The 20,711-nt window shown below is 36.9% G+C and overlaps 1 protein-coding gene across 1 annotated transcript in view; it reads right to left on the bottom strand.

The window, feature by feature from the left end:
• Zir (dedicator of cytokinesis) overlaps positions 1-20,711 on the bottom strand; it is a 667,641-nt gene that overhangs the window by 11,274 nt on the left and 635,656 nt on the right. Inside the window, exon 43 of the mRNA XM_090407837.1 lies at positions 3,545-3,694. Within this exon, the coding sequence (XP_090263963.1) occupies positions 3,545-3,694 (150 nt within the window). The remainder of the gene's footprint in view (positions 1-3,544; positions 3,695-20,711) is intronic.

Here is a 20,711-nt window from a genome sequence, read left to right as displayed (position 1 = left end):
TGGGTAAATATCAAGAATAGTGATCGGAGCTTGCTCCACCTTAGACATGCGTTGCCTCAGCTTGCACTACCTTTAGGGTCAGTTGCTGCAGTATCCAGGTATTTGCTTACGCTTGGAATTGCCGAACTTTATATAGTTTCTACTATATTTGGCATGAAATGGTCTTATTCGGCTAAGAAACGATATGGGATGTAATATCCCTTAACTTAAATACTTTGTATTTTATGCATGTGTGTATATATGTGCGTGCATGTGTATCATAATAATAATTTTGGTTTATATTCTTTACTTAAACTCAAATTTAAAAGCCATATCCAACAAAAATAAAAAAACAATTAACGTAATACAGTCAGTCCTTGACTTACGACCATTCATACTTATAATTAATATCCCGTTAACATGTTCATTAAAGACTATAACACTGTTGCAGCCCATGGACCATAGTGTTATTATTATCCTCAAGACATATTTATAAAATACTTTTTCCAAGGCTACTGCTGTTATTGAGGGTGAGAAAACCTTCAGTGACTTTTGGAAGGAATATAATATCTTGCATTGTACAAAGAATGCAGATGTAGCATGGAAGAAGGCGACAGCAGAGGGATAGAATGAATGGTATTCGGAAGAAGTTGTTGAAAATATATGTTTATACACTCATAGGATTTTACAAAGACAAAACTTTACAACAGACTGGATAGTGATGCTAGTTAAAGAGCTGGAAATGGAGGATGACAATGGTTGTAGAGCAGTTGGTGAATGCTGCAGAAGAAGAGCTTCTAAATGAAGACAATAAAGCTAAAAGCACAAAAAGTAGAGAGAAAAAAATAAAACAGAAGAACAAGAAGCAGAGTCCCACAAAATAAGTTTACAATGAAAAAAAATTAGCAGCATCATTCACTTCTATAAGGCAGTTTGGTTGTTTGAGAAAATGGACCCAACATGGAGAGAGAGAGAGATTTAGCGAAGTAGACAGAATGATGCAAGTTGCTTTTTACAGAGAAATTTATGCAGAAAAGTAAACAAAGCAAACTGTGCACACTGAGATGAATGTAATTTGCAAATTAAAAAAAAAGTCCAATCCTGCTGTCACCTCATCCCTAAAAGAGGCGCATACACCTTTTGTAAGTTATGCATCTGGTGAACAATCATCAGAACATTTTGTTCCATTTGAAGAATTTGTTGAAGACCTAGTCTCCTCTACTTTCTACATTGAATAGTCCGATTCATAAAGCAGTAGTTCAGATGAATTTCTTTGGCTCTATGTATTTCCACTTGATTATTTCACATTTTGTTCCATTTGACGAATATGTTGAAGACCTAGCCTCCTCTACTTTCTACAATAAATAGTCCAATTCATAAAGCAGTAGTTCAGATGAATTTCTTTGGCTCTATGTGTTTCCACTTGATTATTTTACTAATCTCATACTGTACACTAAAGCATGGTACACTGATGTTTCATTATTTACATTACAGTATTGCTACAGTAATTTTATGTCATCATTTGGCTATTGTATTATTTCACTATAAACAAAGAAGAAAATTAGTTAAAGAACATGTATATATATAAAAGCTACCTCGATTAGTGCGCCTAGTGCATTCTTTAAAACAGGCACATTAATCGAAAACAAACTAATTGAATATAATAACCTATGGGAAAAAGTATAATTCGTTCCTCAAATTTCTTATTTGAACCTTAATTTTTTTTATAAAAGACTTAAAGTATGTCTCAGGGCCTAGTTAAAAGAAAACCATGAAACCGAAAGACAATAAAACATATTCAGAATATAAATTTTATTATTCTACTTCTTAACAAAGAAATTGAGCTAATGTAGTTTGGTGGGAATTTTGTTTCTTTTTTTTCATATAACCGATGGTATGGTCCTATTGCCTCTTCTGCAAATTTTACTGCTTCTCTCTTCATCAGGATCAGCCTCTAAGCATTGCTGCTTAAAAACTTCAATTGTACGAAAAATATTTTCAAATTGTTTCTGTGAAATCTCTTTTGGCTGACTATCAGTGGTTAAATTTTCTTCCTATTCTTCGGGATCTTCCCGCTGTACATCTAAATTTAGCAGGTCGGAATCACTCAATTCTTCAAAATGAGATTTAATTAACTCTTGGACGTTACCATTGAAGGGGAGAAAGAAATGAAGGATGTACGAATTGGTTGCCAACACGCAAAATCATGCGCTTTATAGATAAAATTTCTCAACACAAGCAAAATAGTTACAACTTTAAAAACTACAATGATCATAAAAGAGAAGTTAATTTTCCGATGTGTAATAATAAACAACTCATCCCAGAAGATTGATTACCCTATTATTGGAATGGATTCTCCTTTTTGTGACATGTGCAGAAGTGTCGAAGGGCCTTGAATCTGGACATACTATAGCAGATGACATAAATTTTGGCAATAAAAATTTGGAACATAATATACAGTGTACATGGAAGTAGTGTAGTATGCCATTAAAAATAACTCTATAAAATGTGTTAAATTGTTAACTAAATTATTTCATTCTGGTGAGTGATTTTTTAAAATAGTCAGCCATAACAAAAAAGTATAGATAGAAAATTTTTAAAATCTGTAACATTTATTTTTAAGATGCATATAAGTGCACTAATCGAATTTTAGAGGCACACTAATCGAATTTGGGTATCGAAAAAAAATGATGCACTAATCAGGGGGCATTAATCGAGGGATTACTGTATGTCAATTGTTTACATATCCTTATGGTTCATGTAGTGCTTTTCAACTTAGAATGGGATCATCAGAATGGAACCCTGTCATAACTCAAGGACTAACTGTACATTCTAGTAACTAAGAATCACAACACCCTAACATACAAGTGGAAAATTTCCTTTTGCCTAGAAATAACTTGACTTTATGGAAACTTAATTGATGCACTGATTGGGTGGTTAATCCTATTAAATATAGTTTATTACAGCTGCCAATTGTGTGCATTTTTCTCGCTGGTTTGCCAGTTTTGTAGGTTGAAAAGCTCATGTTTCTGGGAGGAAACCCAGCCATCTCCATAGGATACTGGCTAACTCACCTTCAACTGAATAGCCCTGATAAAGGTTCTTTTTATTGTAGACGATTCAAACCTAGGTATTTTCTAACCAAAGGGCACTGTCAAACAAAATGATCTATAGAGGTTCATCACACACACACATATATGCATATATATGTTACACTTTATATCTTGATTTAAACCCCATTAATATATATATATATATATATATATATATATCAAAAAAAAAAAAAAAAAAAACGAAGCCGGTAATTTTCCATTTATTTTCTAAAAACTTAGAAACAGTAAATGATGTATTCCAAAACAAATTCTGTTCATTAGATAGTGGATAGATTCGTTAGATAGATAAACAAATATGAATCATATCAAATGTAAACAAAAATTTAGATAGCTTGTGGGATGCATGTCTGAAATTTAGAGGTCTATGGACAAGGATAAGATACACATATAGATTTTAGAACTGGCAACTGGATAATACATAAACTCTGATATTTAATTTTTTTTTCCCTTACCTATATGATCTAAGGGAAGCCATTCCATTATTTCTGATCATAGGCATTAAACGTTCAGTGAAGCGATGGTGGTTGCGCTCTAGTTCCTTTTGGTAATCTCTCTGTTCTGGACCTATTAAAGTTCGATTCTTACGAAGAGAATCACTACACCTATAAAAACAAAGGTGATAGTAACTAATTCAAAAGTCTTCTGCAGCATTTGAATCACATTACTTTCATAATAGAACTACATCTTATGAAACCGATATTATAATTTTATCTATGGAAGCTTTTATTCTTTTGTTTATTATTGGATCAAAATTTTTAGAACCCATCTTTCAAAAAAAGCCTTCTATCAATTGATAAAAAATAATTATTTTAAAAGTAATAATAAAATTATATATTGCAGTATCATTTGAGTAGCTACGGTTCATAAATCACCATAGTTTTCTTTGAAATTACAAAAGACTATGCATAGTAATTTTCCATCTTTCTATAATTACGAATACCTTTTTGCATGATTCTGATGGGTAGCATCATATTCAATATAGTATCTATGTCAGATTTCATAGAAAACTATAAAAAAATATTTTGTATGAAATGCAAATAAAGATAACATCAACATTCTAAAATAATACAATAATCTCTAATAGTACAGAATAAAAAAAAATTTTTTTTTTTTTCCCCTCTAGCTGATGTGGATGTATTATGTGAATATTTTAGTGATTTGGAATTCCTGTATAACAAAGTCTTCCTACATTTAACTCCAGCATTTACCTATGGAAGTGAGATATTAGCAATGACAAAAGAAAACAGGATGACAGGTTGCATGTGGTCCAAAGAAGCTAGAAGAGAGGAATGCATCACATAAAAAAAAGGGGATAGATAAGACATATTAGAATTAAAGAGCTGGCTGGAGTATAAGATATTGTTAAGTATTGTAAATGGAGATGGGCTGGCTATATTAGTAGACTGCCAGAAGAAAGAGTGACAAAATTAAGTAAAAGACAGAGGGATAAAGGTTTGAATGAGATGGGAGTGGAACACTGGCTCAAGATAGACAAAACTGGAAAGTGAAGGGGGAGGTCTATGTCCAGAAGTGGTTGGAAGGCTAAAGAAGAAGGAGATTACAGAAAACAATCCTAATAACTCTCTTTTCATTCTTTCCTAGGGGCTCATACAGGCTGTATCAGTGCAAAGTATCATCACCATACAAGTCAAAAGGACTATAAAATGCTGATCCATCATACTCACATCTTATGTTCCAAGAAATCCTATTACAAGAAGAATTATAATTCCTAAAATGCACACATTACTTTCTAATGTTGTGAGTCATCATAGACAAAAGATAATAAAGAACTATGGTCATAATTTTCCATCTGCTACAGAAGACATCTGTACATATTTTGTTTTCTGCACTTTTCAAGGTATTTTAGAAAAAAAAAAAAAAAACACCAGCTAAACGTTTTATTTTCATGAGTTTGGCAGTCACCCTTTGCTCTGTATGCAAGTTGGCTTCTTTCTTTCTTTCTTTCTTACATTCAGGACTTTTTATTCAATATCCATTCTATATATATAAAAAAATAAGCCAAAATTTGAAATGTTTTTATATCACGTTTTGAAACGTCCAACAATGTGTTTGCCTTCATGAGACAACAATTTGTTAAGCCGAAGTCTTAAAGATAAGCCGAAATTTGAAACGAAATTTGTCATGTTTTTATGTCACATCTTCATTGTTTTGAAATGTCCAACAATGTGTTTGCCTTCATGAGACAACAATTTTATCGTTTCAGGATTACAACAATCAAACTCATTGTCGACCATTAGAACAGTACGTGTTAGTATTCATTACTGAAATTAGCATAACGTGCATGTCATGATCGATTATATATGAAATATTTTATTTTCATTTCACGATTTTGATTAATTAAACTGAGGTTCATAAAGAACCGGCCTACCAGCCTGGAACTTGGGGGGGGGGGAAGCCTCCCCCCGTATATATATATATAATGTGTGTGTGTGGCAGGAAGGGAAAGAACAAGGGATATCACCTAGAAATTGGGTAAGAGTGTGGTTAGTAAAGGTATTAGGAATAGATTTTTTTTTTCTTCCTTGAGGTGGTTAATGGGCGGAATGGGCTGAAGATGTAGTTGTGAGTGCTTCATCAATGAAGTCTTTAACTCCATAGAGATGTCTGAGAAAATAATAATAAATGTCAACATGAATGATATATATCTTTGCTGACAGATATCTAGATGAGACCTATTTTTGACAGAAACCAATGTGTAAACACATCAAAATTGCTACACAATTACAAATTTAGAATGCCAATTTGACTTACTTTGGCTTAAGATTTCCTTGCAGCATTCTGTAACATTCATCTTTCATATTTAACACTCTTCATCCGTTTATTCATTGGACATTATCAGATGTGGTATGGGCACTCCATTCCTCAGTGATGTGCCACACCAGTCTTCACCAGGTGGTCCTGTTGTATGCTTTTCTGGAGGATTCAGCTCTCCGAAGATCAATCACTCCAGATAAACCATCCATCCATCCATCTCATTGAGGATCTACCATTTCCTTTTTTTCCAGAATTTTTACTTTCTATTACTGTTTTGAGAAGTCGTCCTCCCATACTTTCAATGTGTCCAAAGTATTTCAACTTTCTTCTGTCAATATCCTTAAGGAGCCTTAAAGTCTATTGATCCTTTCTAGCAGCATCCAAAGTGGCCATCCAAAAGGATGGCCACTTTGAGATGTGGTGTTACAGAAGGCTGTTGAGGATTATGATATCCTCAACAGCCTTCTGTAACACCACATCTCAAAGTGGCCATCCTTTTCCTTCCAAACCTCTTTAGGTTCCAAGTCTCACATCCATAAGTCACTGTTTGAAAAACAGATACATCCAGAATCCCGAGCTTTATTCCTATGGAGATAGATCCATCCATCTAGGTTTCAGACAAGTCTCTAACTGTTTTTTTTTTTTAGCCATTGATAATCATATTTGAACAGCAATTCTTTACATTAATGATGGATCCTAGGCATGTGAATTTTCTGTCCTCAGTTCTTTCTCTTTTAAGGTACATTTGTTTCTCAGGAGCTTCACTGTCTCTATTTCCTTTGATAATCATAATCTTTGTTTTGCTGGGATTGAGTCAAAGTCCTCTGTTTTATTGAACTCATTAACTTTGTCAAGGATTCATCCTAGTTCTGCCTAGTCATTACAAAGGAGTACTGTATCATCAGCGTATCGCTCTGAATTCCAAAAACTCTTTCCTCTTCAAATTCTTATCTCCTGAAACCGATTTTCTGCAGTCCAACTATCAAAACAGCAAAGTCATCTTTCTAGGTCACTGTATTGTCCATAACTCTAACTGGCTTTCCTCTAGCTCCACTGATGAGATGCAGAAGTCTTTGTTATAAGCAATAATCTAATGCAAATCATGTCTACTAATCTGAACATCTGATAACATTTCACCACCCACAACATGCTTGATTAATTTTTAACCAGTCCTCCTTCCAGATTTACCACAGAGATACCACAGGTCAAAATTATTCAGAGCAAAGTCTTGTTCAAGTTTTCTCTTCCACACAATGCCTCAGCCAATTCACTCCAAACCCTGCATTCTTTGGCATTACAAGGGGTACCAGGTGAGATGACCTCTGGAACTTTTATGCTTCTTTTCCATGGTCAAACCTACTTCCATTCTTCTGATTGAAACGCATTCTAAGAAACTATTCTCACCAGTGGGAAGGCCTTCATTTTACCCACTTTTCAAGGCATGGTTTAATAATAACAAGTGTACAAGGCAGTTTTTCTGTTAAAAAAAAAAAAAAGGTGGCTTGCTACAGAAATTCCAGCTTCATACCACACCTATAATCAAGCATGCAACAAATGCAATGCAAGCAAACCTGACTATGAAAGGACCAACAGCAGAAAAACTTGCTCTTTCTGTAAAAGGAGTTATGCCTTCTGGTCCCTATCAAAGGCAATGGGACACAACCTCTTCCTAACAGTGCATCCATATTTCATTCAGATGGTACCATTGTTACACCAAAAGATAAAGCAAGTATCCAGGCAAATCTCATTCTACCAAAAACATAGCACAAAATGCTTCCTGTGGCTTCTCAAGGATCTTAAATAACTTTGATACTAAAAAGTCTTCTGGACCAGCAGCAAGTCCTAAATTATATTCAAAAGTTGTGCTTCAGAACTAACATTTGTCCTATATCTCATCTCCCTGATCTTTTATAGCTGCCATTTATCTCATGACATGGATACAACCATGTATTCAACTGATTCCAAAAAAAAAAAAAAAAAAGTCTGTGATCAAACTACTAATTGACCATCATCACCTCAGTTCTCTCTAGAATTATTATTTATTTAGCTTTTATGACTGTATTATGTCTTATTATTGTACATATATCTATTACTATGTTCACACACATGAAAAGTTACATCTCATCTCATCTTCTTTATACCTGCTTTTACCTTGCGGTGTCGAGGGTCCATATATCATCGGACCTCACTCCGTTTACAGGATAAGGTGGTCAGCCCTATGCCCCGGTATTGAAAAGTTACATTATTACATTAATTCTTAATATATATGAACATAGTAATAGATATATGTACAATAATAAGACATAATACAGTCATAAAAGAGACACTCAAGAATAGGCTACAACTGAATGTCTAGGTTGATTATCCAGTCAACGGCACTTGGTGTAGCATGGATGAAGTCTGACAGGTTTCCACTGTATGCACATTGGACACATTCTTCTGTAAGCTGATTAATTGTATGGCAGGGTGACCGACAGTCGCACCTGGGTGAGGCAATCATGCTCCATTTGTAAAGGTGGTCTGCACATCTGCCACGACTCGTGCGGATTCGGTTAAGGGTAGACCAAGTTTTCCGAGGTAGGTCAGAACCCAAAGGGATCTGTGTTGGGTCCACTAATTCATGGAAGACCCTTGTTGAAGTGTTACACCAGGACTCTTTCCACTTCTCCTTCCTGTTGAAACTTGCCTCTGCAAGATTTTTTGCTGTTAAGATTGGAGGGTGTCTTGACTTTAGCCTGTTTATTTCTAGGGGTGGGATGTCTTCATAGATTGGAAAATTTTGGATTTCCATGATGTTGTTGTATTCATGTAGAAGAAAGTTGGATCTGCGGATGCATGGAGGTAGGATGTTGCTTAACACTGGGAGCCAGTAGGTTGGGGTTGATTTTACAGTTTCAGAAATAAGGTGCACAGTGGTGTTAAGCTGAGCATCAACCAAATACACATGGGTGCTGTTCAGCCATACAGGTGAGCAGTATTCAGCTGCAGAGTAAACGAGGCCAAGTGCAGTGAAGCGTTGTTGCTGAGGCACTCCAAGTTGTTCCACATAGTTTTTGCAGTATATTGGATGCTAAAAACTGTGTTAATGAGATGTGGTTTAAAAGATAGAGTTCTATCCAAAGTGCCGCCCAGATATTTCAGGAATCTGTTGTAGCATAGCAGTTTTGTGGTTGAAGTAGACCATGAGTTCTTTGTTAGCCTGGTTATTGTTCAGGTGGAAGCATGAAACTTCTGTTTTGCTAGGATTTCAGCGTAATCTCCATTTGCTGAAGTATTCATCTAGGACTGCAAATCATTTGTTAGTGTATCTTCCATTGTAGTAAAATTGGTGTGTCTAGTGGCTAGAGCAATGTCATCAGCATTGCAAAACTTCTTGGAGGCTGTATTAGCAAATCTGCAATGTATAAGTTAAAAAGGAGGGGGGCCAGAACTGACTCTTATGGTAATCCATTATCCAATGTTCTTTGTTTACTTTTACACACTTGGAACAGGCGGTTGCTTAGCATGTTATCAATTAGTTTGGCTATTGTTCTGCATGGGACTGCATGAAGCAACTTGCAGACTGCTCCATGCCTCCAGACTGTATCATAAGCTGTGGTAAAATCTACAAAAGCTACAGCTGTTTTCAGGCATTGTTGGTGGCCTACCTCTATACGTGTGGTGAGTGACAAAACCTGATCACAGCAGCTTCGTTTATGTCTGAGTCTGGCCTGTTCCACTGGGACTTGTTCTATTATCTTGGGGGCAATTCTATTGAGGATGAGCCTTTCTAGGAGCTTATAACAGGTGCTAAGCAGGGCGATTGGTTTTACCAATCTCAACAAAAACTAGATCCTTCCCATGTTTTGACAACATTAAAAGTGATCATTGTTTATTCATAGCAAGATTTATGTTGAAATTTGGAATTAGAACCATAAGGAAAATAAGAAGACAAAAGTTTATTGTATGCAACTCAAATCAAATACCAGTAAAGACTGTTTAAAGAAAATATTGCTTCTCTTTCTGAAATCCTGGATGACTATCTTGATACTGATCCTCTTGCCAAGAGTTTTCATGGATGTTTGTCGAAGAAGTCTTGTGTAGAGGCTTAAGTGCTGTGAGGACATTATGTTGGAGGTTTAATGGATTTTTTACAACACTCAGAAAGAATTAAATTAGAATTTAATACTCCTATATTTCGTCCTAGTCACTAGGACATCTACGGGGATTACAAAAACAATTAATGTAACATGCACACAAAAACTTACAATACTAAGCCCAACCACGTGGGTGACAACTGCTAAAGTCCTATCTAGGTGGAGCGCCCTCTATGGGCGGTAGTAGGTGGCCTGGAATGTAAGGTGGGATCTCTGGTGATGAGTGTTTCCCAAATCTTCGGAAGCTTAATGCAACCGTATTTGTTAAGATTTGGTTGGTTTCTGAGAGCTGCTGCTGCTTCTAAGAAAAGTCTCTCTTTCTTGAATTTGCTGTGGTGGAGCATGGTGGTTTTCTTCCATGATACTCTGTGGGTGGTGTCCAAAACATGGTCAGCCAAGCCTGAATGGCCATAGTTGTGTTTAACGATGTACGACTTGTGTTCCTCCAGGCAGATGGATGCTGATCTGCCTGTCTGTCCAAAGTACGCAAGCTTACAGGAACAGGGTACTTTGTAAACTCCAGGCAGAGAGAGAGGGGGGAGCTGATCTTTCGTAGAACGGATAAGGGTAGCAAGTTTGCGGTAGGGCTTATATGTTGTGTGTAGGTTATACTTTATTAGTATCTTGGTTTTTTTTTCCAAAGTGCCTCGGATGTAGGGTATGGTGATGGCATTTTTAAATTCTTGTTGACGAGAGGGATGGGGAATGGGGGAGGAATTAATTATTTTTTTGATACTGTGTTCACTGTAGCCATTGGAGAGGAAAGTTCTGTGTATGTGGTTAAGCTCAGTAGTGAGGGCGGTTCCACTGGAACAAAGATTGTGGGCTCTCTTGGTAAGGGTTTTAATGATGCCATATTGTTGTGAGGGGTGGTGGTGGGAGAGTTTGTGAATGTATCTGCCTGTGTGTGTGGGTTTTCTGTATAGAGTGAAGGCAAGTGTATCATTGGGCAGGCGCGTGACTAAGGTGTCTAGGAAGGGTAAACAATTGTTCTTTTCCTTTTCCATAGTAAACTGGATTCTTGGATGTAGGCTATTGAGATGACAGAGGAAGGAGTCTAACGTGTCTGGGCCATGAGGCCAAATGGAGAACACATCATCTACATATCTTAGCCAGATAGAAGGTTTGAGTGGGGCTGAGTCTATGGCTCGTTTTTCGAAATCTTCCATATAGAAATTGGCAAGGGGGGGTGAGAGGGGGGAACCCATGGCGGTTCCTTCTATCTGCTTGTAGATTTTGTTATTCCAAGAGAAATACCCAGAGTTGATGGCAAAGGAAAAAAGATCTAAGATGTCAGAGGGGAAAACGTTTTCTAAGAGAGATAAAGTGTCAGTTAAGGGAATATTGGTAAACAAAGAGGAGATATCAAAGCTTACCAATATGTCTGTATTGTTCAAGGTTAAATTTTCTGTGAGGGCTTTAAAGTGGGTCGAGTTTTTTATATAGGAAGCTGAATTTCCGGTGAGGGGGGGACAGGGAGTTGGCCAGCTGTTTAAACAGTCTGTAACAAGGTGCATTGGTGGCATCTACTATAGGTCTGAGTGGGGAATTGGGTTTGTGGATTTTTGGTAAACCGTATATTCGGGGGGGGAACGGGAGCGGAAAGGTTTAAGTTTTTTCGTGACGTCAGGGGGCCAGGAGGTTACTTTTTTAAGTAAGATTTTTAATTTCTTAACTTGTGTTTTTGTGAGGTCGTGTTCTAGCGGGATGTAGGTAGCGCAATCGCGGAGGATAGTGTTCATTTTACGATTGTATTCGCTGGTATTAAGCACAACTGTGGCATTACCCTTATCCGCTCTGGTGATGACGATACTTTTTTCTTTGCGTAGTTTCTGGAGAGCCATGCGTTGGGCATAAGATAAGTTACTTTTTGGAGGTGAAGAGTGAGCGAGGATGTTGGCTACGTCAAGTCTGATGTTGTTGGCTACCTCCGACGGTAAGCGACCGATCCCCCGTTCGACATTAACCATTACATCGAGCACCGGCACTTCTTTCGGGGCGACGGCAAAATTACAGCCGAGGCTAAGGGCGCTGACGGCATCCTCGTTGAGCCTTTTGGAAGAGAGGTTAATTACTGTCTGGAGCGGTTGAATTTGTGGTTGTGGTTTGTCTTTAACCAGGTTGCTGTATTTCTTGACGTGTTTGTTTTTTATTTTTTGAAATTCTCTCTGTGCGGAAGTTTCCGAAATGTCAGAGAGAATCGACCAAAGTTCAGGGTTAAGAACGGTGGAGAGCTCTGTATGTAGGGAGCCAATGGCGGTGTTCGTCACTGCGAGGGCGGCACGTTTATATATACGGAGTGCTTTTTTGGAATGGAAATTGGTCTTCATTTTAACGCATTTCGGTATCACTCTTGTATCCCGACATCTTTTTAAAAAGGCTAGCCTATTTAGTTGTCTAGATAGTCGTAGTTTTGACTTACCGTATTGCTTGGATTTACGTGCTAAATCTTCTCCATGGATGATTAGAATTCTTGTGTAGAGGCTTAAGTGCTGTGAGGACATTATGTTGGAGGTTTAATGGATTTTTTACAACACTCAGAAAGAATTAAATTAGAATTTAATACTCCTATATTTCGTCCTAGTCACTAGGACATCTACGGGGATTACAAAAACAATTAATGTAACATGCACACAAAAACTTACAATACTAAGCCCAACCACGTGGGTGACAACTGCTAAAGTCCTATCTAGGTGGAGCGCCCTCTATGGGCGGTAGTAGGTGGCCTGGAATGTAAGGTGGGACCTCTGGTGATGAGTGTTTCCCAAATCTTCGGAAGCTTAATGCAACCGTATTTGTTAAGATTTGGTTGGTTTCTGAGAGCTGCTGCTGCTTCTAAGAAAAGTCTCTCTTTCTTGAATTTGCTGTGGTGGAGCATGGTGGTTTTTTTCCATGATACTCTGTGGGTGGTGTCCAAAACATGGTCAGCCAAGTCTGAATGGCCATAGTTGTGTTTAACGATGTACGACTTGTGTTCCTCCAGGCAGATGGATGCTGATCTGCCTGTCTGTCCAAAGTATGTCAATTGTAATCCCCGTAGATATCCTAGTGACTAGGACGAAATATAGGAGTATTAAATTCTAATTTAATTCTTTCTGAGTGTTGTAAAAAATCCATTAAACCTCCAACATAATGTCGAAGAAGTATTAAACATTTTAGGAAGGAATGCTGTATCAGTAAACCTTGGATTATCAAGACGGTATCAGTAAAGGAGATTGTGACCAATTAGGAACATTTAGAACAACAACAAACAGTATAATTATCTGAATAGACAGATTAAAAGGGCAATAAAACTTGCAAACAATAAGTAGTTATCCAGAGAATCAAAGAAACTGATGATAAGCTTCAAAAGAATAGACATGCAACAGCATACTAGATAATTACAAAATTAACAAAGCCTTTTATTCATAAAAACTGGAGAATTAAGGATGAGAATGAAATATATATTATTAATCCAAAAAAAAATATTCAAAAGACGCTATGATTATTCAAGTAAACTATTTAAATATGACGAGCATCAAAATTTACAGGGAATTGTTTCAAGGATAATGGAGAATAGTGATTATCCTATACTTAAACAAGAAGTAGAAAGAACTAGTTTAAGATTTATATATATATATATAAAAAAAGCAGGAATTGACGATATCTCACCAGAACTACTTAAAGTAGGTGGATTAGTTGATTTATGATTTACTGGCAGGAAATGCCATATTGTGCCATATGAAAGGTTACAGTACACAAGGTATTAATAGGCATAAAGAAATAAATTAATAATATGTTACATACAAAAAAAATTAAGTTAAATAATGCAGTATCTACAAATAAATAGAATTTATACAGAGTTTTCAAAATCTTAGCTTTTCTTCCAATAATATTTGTATAATTCAGTCTACAGTTCAGACCTATAAAAACTGCTCAAACTTTAATGCATGTTTTTTTATTCCATAAGAACTGGATAATTAAGGATGAGAATGAAATATATATTATTAATCCAGAAAAAAATATTCAAAAGACGGTATGATTATTCAAGTAAACTATTTAAATATGACGAGCATCAAAATTTACAGGGAATTTTTTTTTTGATTGATGTGACACTACTCATTTTCATTCTGCTCGGCAAACACCTGCTATTTCAAATTCCCTGTATACCCTTGTAACCAATCCATTCTGAAGATATCACTGTTAAGCATATCTTTATGTGGGAACATGGTGTTAGTAATGAGCAATCCATGTTTTGCACAGAAGTCCAACAGGTGCTTATCATTATCAGTCCTATATTTTTCTCCTCAACTTAAATTTTCTCAACATCTCTACATGTCTGTGATTCATTTCTGCCTTGGCTATTTATATCTCCAGCAGGAACCAGCTTTTTCTTTATGTAAGTTACCATAATGACTGAAAAAATTCCTTTACCTCTTCGCTACCAACAATTTTAGTGGAGATAAGAGCACAACATGGGTCACACCATCCAATTTCTTATTTTGAAATTTACTTATATTACTTGATAATACCTGCCACTGAATACTAGTTACACCTTTCTTATCCTGATTAAGGAAGAGGTAGCTTAGTATTCGACTACAGCACTGAGCTATATAGTGCTCGTCTATATTATATACAAAATAGACAAAAAATTGTATATTCAGTTGTAATTATAAATTGTATATACAATACAGACAAGACGACTATATGCTGTTATTGTATATTCATAATGCAGCATACAGTAACAACACACAACACATAAGGGAGAATGGCATAATAGTGAGAATGTGTGACAAGAGAAGACTGGTATATGTGGATGCTTGGAGTACGTTTGAGGAAAGAGAGGAATTGTATGCGAGAGACTGCTTATATTTGAATGAGGAAGGACGTAGGCATCTGGAGAGATTGCTGTTCTGAGCGAGTCAGTGTGTCGCAGGGAGGATGATAGCAGAGGTGGCCTCTTGTGGGAATGGATACTTGGGAGAAGGGAGATGACATCAGGTAACACTGAGCCCAGTGGAGTCTAGAGCGGATATGCTGGGTATAGAAACAATGGCATTTATATGCTTTATACTAATGCCAGGAGTATTTGAAATAAGGGAGAGGAATTGGTGGCACAGATAGCATCAGACTGGCCAAAAGTTATTGGGATCACTGAGACGTGGTTGACAGAAGGGGATATAATAACAGGAATAGAAGTCGCTGGGTATAGCATTTTTTGTCAGGACAGGAGGGGAAAGCGTGGTGGTGGGGTACTGCTTATGATAAGTGATGACCTATGTCATCTAAGAGTGGAGGATTTGGAAGGCTGTGACACTAATGATTTTGAAAACATATGGTGTGAGTTAGAGGTAGGCAAGACAGGATATTTAGTGGGGTGTTGCTACAGACCCAGGAGCACAGAGGATGGGGGACCAGGAGATGTTAGACAGCTAAGTTTGGCAAGAGCAAGAAGAATGATTGTTATGGGAGATTTTAACTACAGTAGTATAAATTGGAGAGAGGAAGATGCACGTAGCAATAGGGGAATGGAATTTCTAGAATTCTTGAGGGACAAATGTCTTAGGCAACATGTAACAGAGGGAACAAGAGGTGCAAGAGTTTTGGATTTGGTTACAGCATCAGAAGAGTTGATAATAACTGAGATGACATCTCTCCCACCAGTTGGAGAGAGAGTGACCATATGGTTTTGATTTGGAAAATGAATAGACATGCAGGAGTATCAAAGAGACGGGAACTTATGTGGAATTATAATGCAGGCGATTATAATAGTTTTAGACGTCAACTTCGGGAAGTTTCATGGAAGGAGGAATTGGAAGGCCGGGATATCGTTAAGTGCATGGGAAATTGTGAAAGAATATTTGTTAATAGCAATGGTAAGTTGTATACTACAAGTGAAGAAGAGGGCACAATTTGGAGTAAAGTGGATGACAAACAATATTAAACAGGAATTGCATGCGAAAAAGAAGCTATGGAAGAGATATAAGGAGACAGGTGAAGAATATAAGACACAGGACAGAAGAGTGACTAGTGTGGTAAGGAAAGCGAAACTGGAATATGAGAGGAGACTGACCCTAAGATCCAAAGAAATCCTAGGGAATTTTTTAGCTATGTGGCCCAGTAGGAGGAGAAATGACTGTGGAAGAATGATATTGTGGGATAGAAATAGGAATAGAGTGACTGATGCAGAGGACATAGTGGAATTGTTCATTGAACACTTTATTGGAGTATTTCATTCTAGAGGAGTCAGTTTTAATGCTAGAGGGATAGGGCAGGTTCGAGGTTTAGAGATACAGGAGGGAGTGTGCTTCAGATACTGAGTACTCTGCATGTCAGTAAAGCTTTGGAACTGGATGGTATTTCACCACGAGTTTTGAGAGAATGTGCTAGGGAACTGACAGTGCCTTTAACCTGGCTTTTCAATGAAAGTCTGGCTGCGGGAAAGGTGCCCAGAGAATGGAAGGAAGGTAAGATAGTGGCATTGCATAAGGGTGGTAACAGACTGGAAGTGTAATTATAGGCCAGTCTGTGTGTCATCAGTAGTTGTTAAGATCTTGGAGAAAGTAGTGAGGGACCGTATACAGCATTGGGCAGATGAGGGGAATGTTATCAGTGAGAGTCAACATGGATTTGTGAAAGGGCACTCTTGTTTTAGCAATATGCTAGCCTTTTATAATAAAGTTACAAGAACATTAGATGAGGGAAAGGCATATACTGCAATTTACTTAGACTTAGTGAAGGCATTTAACAGGGTGCCACATGATAAGCTGATATTTAAGTTGCAGCACATGGGTCTGGATGTCAGATTGGTCAACTGGATTCAGGACTGGCTGTCTGATAGGTATCAGAGAGTTGTGTATGGTGCAGCAGTTTCAAGGAGGCAGAGGGTTACAAGTGTGGTCCCACAGGGCTCAGTACTAGGACCTATATTGTTTAACCTTTATATCAATGACATTGCCAGTGGATTGCAAGGGGATATTCAGTTGTTTGCAGATGATGTGAAGCTGGGAAGGATTATTAGTAATAGTGCAGATGTGGTAGCCCTGCAAGAGGATTTGAATAAGCTAGATAGATGGACAAATGAATGGTGGTGTCAGTTTAATGCAGCAAAATGTAAGGTCTTGAGGTTTGGGAAACATTGATGGGATGCTGCATGCTCTATGGGAGGAGTTATACTGGAGGAAGTAGGGGAGACAAGAGATCTGGGATTGATGATTGATAGAAACCTGAAATTTAGGGGACATATTGCAAAGGTGGTGAAGGTAACACAGAGGATTGCTGCAATTATGAGAAGGACACTGACCTGCAGAGATAAAAGGGTTATCATTCCGTTGTATAAGTCTCTGATCAGACCACACTTAGACTATTGTTCTCAGATTTGGTCCCCAGGATTTGAAGGGGATAAATTAACTGTGGAAAGGATACAATGACAAAGATGGCTTCAGGACTGAACAATTTTGGTTATGAGGATCAGCTGAGGGAATGTGGACTGCAGAGTTTGGTGGATAGAAGAAGGAGAGATGATATGATTGAGACTTTTAAACTGTTGAGAGGTGGTTACAGGGTTGACAATGGGGAGTTCTTTCGCTTGGTTGAACAGCGGGAAGGAGTGATGACAAGAGGCCATCCCTGAAAGTTACGAAAGGAAACTGTGAGCAAGAGGGTGAGGAGTGGTTTCTTTGCAGGAAGGGTGGTTGAACCGTGGAATGCATTGCCTGATGGAGTGGTGAGAGCGAGAACGGTCAATGAATTTAAGGAGTGGTATGATAGACTTTGTGTTTCTTAGGCGGGACCTCCCCTCGATGAGTCTTGACAGACTTTATGTTCTTAGGAAGGACCTCCCATGATGAGTCTTTTGACTCCATGGAGGCCTGAATAATAATAATAATATCAGAACCATGGTTCCAAACATGATGATGTTTAAACTCCTTCAACATGAAGGTATTTGTGATGTTTAGCATGTTTTAAAATGTACTCATTATTGAGAGTGAATAATTTGCGGTTTGAAAGTGAGTGCAAGAGTCTTGTCAAAAGCAAAGTAGTGGGCATTACAGACAATAGGTGCAAAAATGTGTGTTAAAAAAAGTGTGTGGATAAGAATGAGATAGAGTGAGGGAGCAAAAGTGACCAGAATAAGAATGATAGCATGGAAGATCTGGAGACTTATTATTTGAACAAAGCAAGTGAGAAGTAAGAAGAAGTAATAGAGTAAGAAGATAGTACTGTCTGGTGATTTCATGATAACAGGTATATCTGATGAGAGTGTGAGTACATTGTATTTTCCAAGTGCAAAGATGAAGAAAGTCATGGAAGCTTTTATAATATAACAAGGGAAAGGAAAAGGGGATTTTGACTTAGAGACATACACTGTAGGAATTATGACTGGAGGCAGAAAAATAAATACTTTAAGATATGCATATGATACAAACCTCATGGCAGAAACTAAAGAAGAACTGGAGCAGCTGATTCTGTTAATTAAGTTGCTATGTGCCATCCAGTAATTTTCATACTCCTGGTGATCTTGTGAACAAAGGTTCTCCATTCCACTCAGCCTCTTGTCCTTTCTTTCAGCAATTGTAAGTTCAAGTTAGTAAGTTTTTTTTTTTTATGTTGTCCATCCAACTCTTTTGCAGTCTTCCTCTTTTTTCTCATTCCTTCAATTTTCCCCAACATAACTGCCTTTTCCAATAATTCATCAGCTCGCATAATATGTCCAAAGTACATCAACTTCTGTTTAGCGATCATCACCTCCAAGAAGCATTCTGTCTTTATACTCTCTAAAACTTTCTTATTGGTCATTCTTGCAGTCCATGGGATTCTTAATAGTCTCCTCCATAATCATAATTCAAATGCATCCCCCCTCCATGACTATCCTCCTTTTAATTTCATTTTCACATTAACTATCATTTCTGATTCTAGACCCCAGTAAATCATAACTTTCAATGATCTCTATTTTATCTACCTCTATTATAAATTCATGTAAATTGCCAGAAGCCTTCACTTTTGTTTTGCAAATGTTTAAATTAACCCTGGCTTTGTTACTTTCCCTATTAACCAATAGAATCAACTCCTCCAGATCTTTAGTTTCTGCTATGAGGGTTATAACACCTGCATATCTTAAATTATTTATTTTCTTGTCAACAATCTGATTTAGTAGCTGAGTCTTTATCTAATTAGCCATTCTCATAATATATTCAGTATAAATATTAAAATGATAGGACCACAGTATATAATCCTGCACACTCCTTTTTCTATTTGAACACTGTTTGTTTTTCCAAAGAACTGTTTTTACTGAAACTTCTTGGTTGTTATACAGCTCTCTCTTATCAAGAGAATTAAATAATCAGGTAGTATTCGCATTGATCTCACTACAATCCACAGTCTGTTGTGATCCATGCAATCACAAGCATTCTTAGTTAAGGAAGTTAGTTAAGAGAGAAAGTAAAAAAGTTGGACTTAATTTAAATATCAATAAAACAAAACTGTTAGTTTCTGGCAATTTGTATGAATTTATGATTGAAGAAGATAAAAACAGAGATGGTTGAAAGTTATGATTTACTAGGGTTTTCAGAATAAGAAATTATGGGGAAAATACTATGTTGAAGTTGACAAAAATTATGAACGATATTAGTGAAGCCACATAAATTAGAACAGTGGTCTTTCCATTGCTGTATGGATGTGAAAGCTGGAAAGACAGAAATCAAATTGGTTTGCTTGAATTATGGATGTAGAGGAGACTATTAAGAATGACTAATAAGAAGGTTTTAGAGAATATACAGGATAAAAAAAAAACATAAAAAAGCAATTACGTTGGGAGAAAAGTTCAGGGCATGAGAAGGAGAAGATGATGAAACAGTTGGATGGACAACATAAAAGAACTCGCTAACATGAAAATACAACTGCTGAAAGAAGAGACAAAAGATGAGAGAGAAAGAGAGAGAGAACCTATGTGTACAATATCACTACAAGTCAGCATACAACAACAACTGTGAATAATTTGAAGAGTCATAAGTATGAAAGAGTATGAAAAGGATATGAGTCACCTGGAAGAAATGAAAAAGAGTGAGTTAAGATCATAAGTCTGTTGCTAGAGTATGACAGAAGTGAATTAAGAAGAAAGCCAATATTTGCTAATAGTTTAACAAATAAGCTATGCAGAAGGAATGGTGTGTAGTTTGTAGATGCATGGAGTAATTTGATGGATGAAAACTTATACAGACTGATCTGTTGCACTTGAATGGATTTATTTGGAGTTAGGTGCCCAGTGAGAGAACAGAAGTGCTACTAAGGGAAAACTAGAGCTGCTGGAGCAACACAGATAATAGCATGAGTAGACTATGCTCAAAGATGCATAAGTTAAAATTGGCTTGAACACTGTCTTGTATACAGCTAATTAGTGTTTTGATTAATTTCTCTCTTATTCCATATAAATTTATTCATTTGACTTTCTACCATATACCTTTCTTGATTCTGTTGTCTATTTCCATATTTGATTTACCATCTTCACTAAAAATTGTGCCTAAGTAGCTGAAATGTTTTACTTGTTCTATAGGTTCTCCATTAATGATGCAGTTGATATTTTCAGTGTTTCTGCCTATTTTCATTGTCTTTTTCTTGTTATTGCTGATTGTCATACCAAATTTTATACCATATAAACTATTTGTCGTAAAGCGAAAATCTGATCCTGACAGTCTCTATTTGGCCTGCATCCAGCTTGTTCTTCACCAAG

This window comes from Typopeltis vanoorti, chromosome 18 (assembly GCF_054136105.1).
Source record: "Typopeltis vanoorti isolate ZY-2024b chromosome 18, IOZ_Tvanoo_1.0, whole genome shotgun sequence".
In the NCBI taxonomy this organism is placed as follows: domain Eukaryota; kingdom Metazoa; phylum Arthropoda; class Arachnida; order Uropygi; family Thelyphonidae; genus Typopeltis; species Typopeltis vanoorti.
This window is presented reverse-complemented; position numbering and strand designations above follow the sequence as displayed.